Below are 9,659 nucleotides of genomic sequence, written 5' to 3'. Positions count from 1 at the left end.
AACGTGTGTGTGTGCGTGCATGTGCGTGTGTGTGTGTGTATGTGTGTAGTTAATTCCATGGAGAAGAACCTTTCAAGAAATTCCCATCACTAGGGCAATTATTAATTGCCCAAAAGATGAATTTTCATTCACTCTTTTATCCCAATATGTCAGGTTTGGGGGAAAAACAGAGAAGCCAAATTAGTTGGGAGAGGAGAGAGCACGTCTTCTCAGTTTGTTTACGGGATGAGTAAATGCGGTTGTGATGGGGTGCTTGGATGCCACTTCCAAGATCATATTTCTCCCTAGTCCCAAAACACTATCCCTGACCATTTTCTCCCCAGCCCAAGGACACTATGCCTAGCAATAACTCATGAGTGGGCCGCAGTAAGACAAACTCTCCCTGTTCCAAGAACAAACTGACCTCTGTGGAATTGCCCTTGTACGAACAGGACCATCTTGTACCAGCAGAGAACTATCATGTCCTGATTCCCACAGTTACCATAGATAATCCAGAGGTCAAACTAGACAGCAGCTCCCGAAGCTATCTTGTTTATCTTTCACAAAACAAAGGGAAACTATACTATTTATGCATATTTCATGGGTGTTACATATGGTCTTGCCTTTCTCCCTGAATCATGGTGCAATGAGCTTAGTGCAGCTGATCTTTGGTTTTGGTGAATTCCCAAACCTAACCAGGCAGTGTGTTATCTATACAGAGTGGAAAGAACATGGTAATTTCCAGAGATTTTGTTTTGAATGTTAGTACTGTTACTTATTGCCTATGTATGTAACCTTGGGCAAACCAGAGAATCCATGCAGTTAGATCTGGAAGATACTTTAGGTTTTTACAGGCAGCTGATGGTACAGTAGATAAGGTCTGGAGTTGTGAAGACCTGAGTGCAAATTCAGCCTCTGATACTTACTAGCTGCCACTCATGAGGGCTTATGGAAAATTATGTCAAAATTTGGTTGGAGAAGTTCATCAGAATGGACAATGCTCTTGTGCTTTCCCAGTCACCAATGGAGTAAAGCAGGGCTATGTGCTTGCTCCATGCTTTTTACTATGATGTTTTCAGTCATGTTGTCAGATGCTTTCAATAAGGATGAACACAGCATCAAGGTCAGCTACTACACTGATAGTAAATTCTTGCTAGTAAAATCTTCAACTTGAAAAGGCTACAAGCCAAGTCCAAAGTGGAGGGAGTATTGGTGCATGATTTTCTGTTTGCAGATGATTGTGCTTTCAATGCAGCCTCTGAAGCTGAGATGCAACAAAGTATGGATCAATTAGCTTGTGCTAATTTTGGCCTAATAATTAACACCAAGAGAACACAGGTGCTCCATCAGCCACCACCACACCAGCAAATGGAGAAGTTTTGAATGCTGTGGATAAGTTCACTTACCTTGGTAGTGTACTTTTCAGGAATGTACATATTGATAATGAGGTTGATACATGTGTTGTCAGAGCTAGTTCAATGTTTGGGAGACCCCAAAGGAAAGTATGGGAGAGAAGTGGCATTAAACTGACTACCAAACTGAAGGTCAACAGAGCTGTTGTGCTGACCTCATTGTTGTATGCCTGTGAAACCTGAACAGTCTACCAGCGCCATGCCAGGAAACTGAATCGCTTCCATTTGAACTGTCTTAGGAAGATTCTGAGGATCACCTGGCAGGATAAGGTACCAGATACTGAGGTTCTTACTCAAACTAAACTGTCAAGCATTCAAACTCCACTGCATAAAGCACAACTCTGAAGGCTGGCCACACTGTTCGAATGCCAAATGTACGCTTGCCAAGAAGACTATTTTATGGAGAACTCACACAGGGCAAGCATTCACACAGTGGTCAGAAGAAGTGATACAAGGACATTCTCAAGGTCTCTTTTGAGAACTTTGGAATTGCTTTTGTGACATGGAGACACTGGCACAGGACTGCTTAGCATCGCGTGCCCACATCAGAAAGGGTGCTGTTCCCTATGAGCAAAGTAGAATGGAAACAACTCAAAGGAAATGCAGGATGCGCAAATTCAGAGTATGCACCCTAGATGCTTACACGGCCTATTGGTGCCTGACCTGTGGTAGAGCATTCCGAGCTCATACTGGTCTGATCAGCCATAGTTGGACACACTGAAACTTGACTCTAGCACAGTGAAGTCATTTTGGTCCTCTTCGAAAATGAAAAACAACCACCAGCTGCCTTGATTTTCTCAACTGTAAAATGGGCATAAAAGCACCTCCTTCAAAGGGCTGTTGTGAGGATTAAATGAGATGTTTGTGTAAAGCACCCTGCACACACATACATGTGCCTATTGCCTTCTCCCCAATCTGGTCCAATCCCCTCATTTTGTAGCTGAGGCCCATGTCACCGGGACTGAGGATGAGAGCATGATTTGAACCTGGGTCCTCTGATTTCAGACCCAGTGCTCTTTCAACTGATCTAGGCTCCCTCCTTTAAGGTCTTTTCCAGTTCTTGGTTTGGTGGTGGTTCTTTGTGCTTGAAGAAGATCCAAATAACATCACTATGTTGAAGTCAAGTTATAGTGTGTCCAACTGTGGCTGATTCCAATGAGTGTGGAAGGCTCTACCACAGGTCAGCCACAAGTGGTGCATCCTCGGGCAAATCACTTAACTTTGGTGGTCTCAGTTTCCTTCTTGGTAAAATAAGAGGTTTAGACGAGATCATTGCTAGGACTCCTTCCGATTCTAAATCCTATCTATGAGTCCCTAAATATAAAAAGTACCTTTCAATTACTTGGTAATCATCCCACTCCTCATCCCTTTCATTGTCTATCTTCCTCCCCACCCCTACACACAATTATGCTCCAAGCAGCATTCCAAGTCTAAGCAGAAAGTAGTTGTTGATGAAAGGGAGAAATTCTAACAAGCTTTACTAATTGCAGCAACTCTGGGTAAAGTACTGCTCTTGAGTAAACATCTAAAATTAAGGAGAAGTGCAGAGAGCAATCGGGGACCAGGATCCAGATGATCCCATAATTCTCTGATGCATCCAAATGTTAAAGTGAAATGTCAAGGAGCAAAGGAAAGGAAACTAATGGGAGTAAACAAGGTAATTATATCCTTTCTTAGGAAAAGTGAGCTATGCTTTTCTTTTAGAGCAACAGAATTGAAGGATTTTCTTTTTGTCTTTTAAAGAAGGTACTAAGCTTTTGTAAGAGAAGTAGGGGGACCCTCCACTTTAGCTAGGAAGAAAATGTCTTTTGTAAGTAAATTATTAATGAGGTATTTCCTTGTAAAAATGAAATTGGGCTCACAGTTGACATGAATCAGTTTCAGAAAATTTCACAAAAACTTTTCTTTCACATAGCTTCTCTACAGCTACAGGTCCTCACAGCCACAATTACCAGGGCTATTTTGAAGGGGGAAAAAACCCACCCTCTTTGTCTTAATTAACTTGCTAACTGAAGCAAAGACTGATTTTATTGCCTGAATTATCCAGATAATTGCCAGACCCTTCACCTTAGCTTGTGCTGAATAGCTGGGACCATAAAATGAGTAAGATTAAATGACTTTGTTGGAGGGAAGAGGTAAAGAAAGTGCCAGATTACCTTGAAAAGTAGTGGGAATGCTCTCTTTTTCAGGGATTTGGAGGGTGAGGATTTGAGCTGAACTTTTAAGAGAAAATAAGATCCACATTAGTTTGCCCCCAGGAGCCAGAAAAGAGCTACCGAAGGGGACCACATGAAAGGGCTTAAAGTCAACGAAGAACAACTGCCCAGGTGAAAGGGGATTTCCAGGTCATTTGTGCAAAGAAAGGTCTGTAGTTCAGGCCACAAGCAACAGGAATGAAAGGGAGTGTGCTTGCTTGGTCTGGTGGGAAAGCCCACAACATTATGAGGTCATTTGGTTTGGCTTGGCTAACACATGATGCTCCTCTGCTCTGAAGTTGACATGTGTATGTTCTTTTTTCTCAGAACCTCCAGGGACATTTATGAGTTAGGTATCTCAACACACCTTGAAAAGCAGAGCTCGGTGGTAGAAGGTTCCTTTCTTGATGTATCCAATGGGTACAACATTGGATTTTAGCTGAAATTCTATTTCGCTTATGTGATGTTCCCACTTGAATTCATGCAGCAACTCTTTTGAAACTGGACCACCCATCTTCCCTGCTACAAACCTTTAAATTGAGAGAAAATAAATCAGTCTTAGAGATCTTACTGATGATCCTTTATGGCATACTTACACGTATACAAACAGGAGTGACATTTTACACAAAAAGTTTCTGATGATCTTTATTTTTTCAGTTACTTTAAGTAGGCTTAACATTAAGTTAATTAATATAACAATGCAATGCCTGTAGGCCATTCAGACATGCCACTCTTCTAGTTCCTTTATTAAAGGAACCTGACTTTCTTACTGTTTCTCACAAATATAATTTCATCTCTGTGCCTTTTTCCACACTATCTCTCAGGCCTGGCACGTCCCCCCTCCCCATTCCCGCCTGTTGGAATCCCTAACTTCTAAACTCAAGCTAAAGAACTGCCTCCCATATGAAGCCTTTCTTGAACTTATAAGGTGCTAGAACCCTCTCCCCTAAATATCTTTTATTTCGTTTTTATGTATTTTGCATTACTTGTAATGAAATGTTTTAAAAACTAATGTTAAATGACAATCATCATAATACAAATTTGTAACTACATGGTCTGTAATTCACTTTGGATTCTTTTCATGATCACGTGGCACTGATTTTTGTCTTGGTTTTTAACAATTGAGAAATTATCATTAATTTTCCAAATGCTTCTTTACATTTAATAAAGGACCTAACGTAACTTCTTCTTTCAAAGAACAAGATGAGATAGAGGCATTTCTCCAGAGGTCCCCCAAAGATTTTTTTCACATGTATATATGTATTTGGCTCAGAACCATAGCTCTGAGCTCACATGGGCAGAATTCAATCCTGCAGACTTCTCAATAATGGTTTATTTTTACCTCCACCCAGGGAAAACTGGAGAAGATCCAATTTTAGCTCACATCTACCTCTTTGGTAAGGGTCTTTCTTTTGGGGCTTTTCCAATCCACCACCAAGAAAGCCAGGCTTATAAGAGCATTAAACCAAACACAATTTGTTAAAAGGCATGTAAAGAATAGAAAGGGAATAAATATTGGCGCCTGGTTAGCAAAAGAATAGTAACAGCCCTAAAAACTGAATAGCAACAATTGGTCATATTCCTGTCTTCATGCACTGCTGTTGTGGGCCGAGGGAATGGCCCAATGTCAGCTGACTTCTTCCTTTTCTCTAGTCTGTATTTTCGCTTCAAGGCTACTTTCCTGTGGAATCAGTTCACTCCCTTGCTCCCATGTCCCTTTGCCTTTATCCCAGAGCCTGAAGGAGTTTTGAAAAGTTCCTCTATTGCTGTTTATGTGGCAAAAGGGTTAATTATTTTTTAAATATATAATAGAAAAAATATAAATCCATCTTTTCCCCTCCTCTAATGGTTAATTTATGGTTTGCTCAATCAAGCAAGAATTTGTTAAATACAAACTATATTACAGACACTCGCCAGGTTTTAGGGAAACAAACAGGATGACAATCTCAGTCCTCAAGGAGCTTTTTCTACGAAATATATTTGCAGATATGTAAATAAAATATGATCTACTCAGGGTCTCTGTTTCTTCCTCTGAAAAATGAAGGGGTTGGTATCTCCAATGGTTTGTAAGTCTACAAAACTGGTGTTGGATTTGACTCCAACTTAGGAGTTGAATGAGCCTTCCTTTGTATATCTGGGCAAGTGGGTGACTTCTCTAGAAATAAGGAGCTGGCCTAGATCTTTCTAAGATCTCTTCTAGTTCGAACACAATGCTTTGATGACTTTGGGGGGGGGGGTGCAGTATTAGCTTCAAGTCCTCTTCAATCATTACCCCAAATCATCAGATTGCATTTGCTTTGTACCCCTAAATCCCAAGTAAGGTCCTTGGATGTCAGATGTTCAGACAGGACTCTTCAGCTTCCATGATGATTTTACTGCTCTACTCCTTACTGCTCTAGCCACTATCTTAGTTCAAGACTTACCACCTCTCACCATGGCTATTACAATAGCTTCCGAATTAATCTCCCTGCCTCACATTTCTCCCTTCTCCAATCCACACAGAGCTGCCCAAGTGATATTCCTAAAACAGGCATCTGACCATGTCACTCCCCTCAGTAAATTCCAGTAGTTCCGATTATCCTATGACCAAATACAAACTTGACTGTTTGATTGATGTGTGTATATGATTCCCCTTCATAAACTCTAGGGTCTAGCCAACCTGACTTTCTTACTGTTTCTCACAAATATAATTTCATCTCTGTGCCTTTTTCCACGCTATCTCTCAGGCCTGGCACGTCCCCCCTCCCCATTCCCGCCTGTTGGAATCCCTAACTTCTAAACTCAAGCTAAAGAACTGCCTCCCATATGAAGCCTTTCTTGAACTTATAAGGTGCTAGAACCCTCTCCCCTAAATATCTTTTATTTCATTTTTATGTATTTTGCATTACTTGTATTTGCACTTTCCCCCCTAATTTAACGTAAATTCTTTGAGAGAAAGAACTGTTTCATTTTTCTTTTCATATTACCAATATTTGGCATGTCATAGGCAGCTAATAAGTATTTGCTTTGATTGGTTGTCATCCAGAATAATTGGTAAAACTGGAAGCTACTAAATGGTGGAGAGGGTTGGAATCTTGCGGAAGTGGCCGCCAAGTGTCCCAGGCCACACGGTAGTCCTCATCCGCCCCCTCTCTGCAGACCTGAGGCATAGTTTATAGGGTTTGTCCTATTTACAGAAACTCCTAGTTATGGTCCCACTTAATTTCCACCCCATCCCCTATGAGTATATGTCATCATAATGGGAAATGCTGCCTGGCCCCTGCTCCCTGCTAGCCTATCATGTCTCTTTCGCACACAGTACACCCCTGTAGAACCATGTCCCAGTTAGTGATCTCAGGCTCCCTGATACTGACGACAAGTCTGCCTCATTGTCTTGGGCGTTCCAGTTCATCCTACTAGTTTGCCATATTTTGTACAGCACCACAGATGCTGTTGGTAATGCTTTTCTTGAATCTTTTCTGCTAATCAACTTCTGGGTATCTTGGCTGTGATTACAACCCAACCTTCCTGTTATTTTCCATAATGTTTAATTTGGTGGACATGGGCAGTCCCCCTGCTTTTACTCTCTCCCCTCCACCTCTTCGTCTTCAATTTAAACTTCCCCTTAAATTGCAAGCAAAATACATTATTTACATTAATTTAAGGCAGAAGGAGGAGGAGGAGGAGACAGGACAAAGGGCAAGAGAAAAGGGCAAAGAAAGGGGCAAAAAGAAGAGAAGGTAGCGAAACCTGGAGGGATGTGACGTCAGAGTCTCCTGCAGCCTGTAACTTCACCAGAGCAGCCTAGAGAGATCCCCAAGCATGCCTGCTATAGGCACCCAGGCCAAGGAGAGGGATGCCAGAGGGAGCCAAGGCAGAACTCTGAGTCTTCCTGAGCAGGCCCCCCTGTCCTCTGGCAAAGGGAATATTGGGGAAAATGACAACCATGAAGAAAGGAGCTGAAAGGCCCCTCTTCTGAAGCTGCATTTCTTCTTAGTGAATAAGGAACTCAAATTTCCTAGAGTCCCATTCTTTACACATCTCCTAGCTTAGTGTGCCATCAGAAAATAATCATAGCATGTTTTTGAGAATATTAACAGTGCAAAAGTCAAGGAAGCTGGAGAAATTTCTGTTCAAAGAAATAGATACGTATGTATGTATTTATATATGTGTGCATATATGTGTGTACGTATGTATGTATAATATGTGTGTGTTTTAGTGAGCCAAATAGGATTTTTCAAAGATAGCAAGATCCCTTAAGCAGTAACAAATGCGCTTTTCCCATTGGGGCCAAACTAGGTGATTTGGACCTTGGTCTATGCAATCATCATATCCAGACTTGATTACTGCAATTCCCTTCCACCTGGAGCAGATGTATGGCCCCCATGGAGCCTGCAGCTGGGGCAGAATGCAGCAGCCCTTCCTTTGATTAGTGTTGATCACAATTGCTTCTTTCTTTTCTACAACGAGTACTAATTCCATACAGTTTCCAATTCAAAATTTTAACCTCACCATTAGTGGAGTCAAATCAAGATCTTTAACAAAGGCACTGAAAAAAATATGCCCTAGTTAGCTAACTCATAGATACCTTAACAGCAAAAATACAACCCACTTTAAATAAATCTGAAATGCTAACTAAAATCTAGAATGGGAGTCACATGCTTTACAAAAGAACTTTTGGTTTTAGAAAATATTTCACACTTTACAGAGTCCTCTGTACATATAAAATATGATGTGATTTACAAAAATTATTTTTATATATTGTTTTTTCATGTCCCCTTTCAGTGTATAGAGGAATATATATGTGTAATATTTAACTTGAAAGAAAGACAATTTTGGGTAGGGGGAAAGAGTTCTCTTCCAGCTGCTAACTTCAATTGTAGATGGCAATGTGATAACAAACAGAATTTCAATAATTGCCCAAGTTATGGAGTGTTCCCAAGGTGGCTTAGGTTCAGGTCAGAATTAGACAGGAGTTTCCTAATAAGGAATGCTTCTGCCTGGGCAAATTGTTTTTCCTAATTCATTTAATGGGGAAAATTACTTCAAAACAAATAATATCAGTTTTAAAAAACCCACTTACTTTGCAAGTGTCTCAATCTGCTCCTTGAGATCGGTCATGGGCAAAATTGTTTTGGACACTTCGATAATATAATTGCAAAACTCTTGATCACTGGGAAGGCACCACTCTTTGTCGGCATTTGATTCCGTGGCTTTGGATGAAGCTGGTATTTCCTCTTCCTCTTTATTTTTTTCTTCTTCTTTCTTTCCTTTTCCCTTTCTTTGGGAGGAAAATGAATTAAATTAAATTCAGCCAACATTTATTCAATACCTATTCTGTGCATGAGGCAATGTGGATAAAATGTGAGAAATTTAGTCCCTACCCTCAGGAACCTTGCAGGTTAGAAATGAGAGCAAAATGAAATCAGATCTCCCCAACATTTAGAAGAAAAAACCTAAATTCAAGAAACTGTACTGAGTAAATCTTTAATAGTAAAAACAAAGTTAAGATATTTCAAATCTCAGTTCTCAAAATTGTAAAATTGCCTCCGTAGAGTCTATTCTGTAGCAGAATAAAAAATTTGAAAGACTATAGTCATGTATAACACTTCCATGTAGTTGCCTCTGTCCTTGGTAATGCTTTGGGGCATCCAGACTAGTAACAAATCATCTTTGGTCTCAGTTAGCAGATGTTCCAGAAAGATTTTAGCGAGTTTTTGACTGAATAGAAGAGCTCTGGACTAGAATTTCTGAGAATGGCCAGAAGGGTAGGTCCTGTGTATTGCAGGCTGTCAGGAAGGCTTCTTCTGCTCCAAATACTTCTAGCACCTATGTGCCGCAGGTGCCTGGAATTGCACCTTTTGTAATTTACATAGTAACGCATGTTCCTCTGCTGAAATACAAATATCATGAGGGTAACATACAAGACATCATCTGTCACTTTCACCTTAATTTCAATTAGTTTCTCAAATCCTTTCCAGCTTCACAGTTTTGACCAGGGCCAGAACTGTAGATTCTTAGCTTTAAAAATTATATCCTTTGCTTACCTAGACTTCAGACTATAATAAAAGTATAAGAAAATATAAAGATTAAA

The 9,659-nt window shown here is 40.4% G+C and overlaps 1 protein-coding gene across 5 annotated transcripts in view; it reads right to left on the bottom strand.

Annotated features, from left to right (window-relative positions):
- Nucleotides 1–9,659, bottom strand: part of ARMC3 (armadillo repeat containing 3) — a 129,532-nt gene that overhangs the window by 1,137 nt on the left and 118,736 nt on the right. For 4 of the 5 annotated variants that reach the window (XM_072651702.1, XM_072651703.1, XM_072651705.1 and 1 more), the window contains 2 exons: nucleotides 8,649–8,846; nucleotides 3,954–4,116 (listed from right to left, as the gene is read on the bottom strand). In XM_072651702.1, coding sequence (XP_072507803.1) covers nucleotides 3,954–4,116; nucleotides 8,649–8,846 — 361 coding nt within the window. Of the gene's footprint in view, nucleotides 1–3,953; nucleotides 4,117–8,648; nucleotides 8,847–9,659 lie in introns of those variants that run through there. The other variant, XR_011976667.1, reaches the window with a different exon arrangement.

The sequence above is a fragment of the Notamacropus eugenii genome, chromosome 3 (assembly GCF_028372415.1).
Source record: "Notamacropus eugenii isolate mMacEug1 chromosome 3, mMacEug1.pri_v2, whole genome shotgun sequence".
Taxonomy (NCBI): Eukaryota; Metazoa; Chordata; class Mammalia; order Diprotodontia; family Macropodidae; genus Notamacropus; species Notamacropus eugenii.
This window is presented reverse-complemented; position numbering and strand designations above follow the sequence as displayed.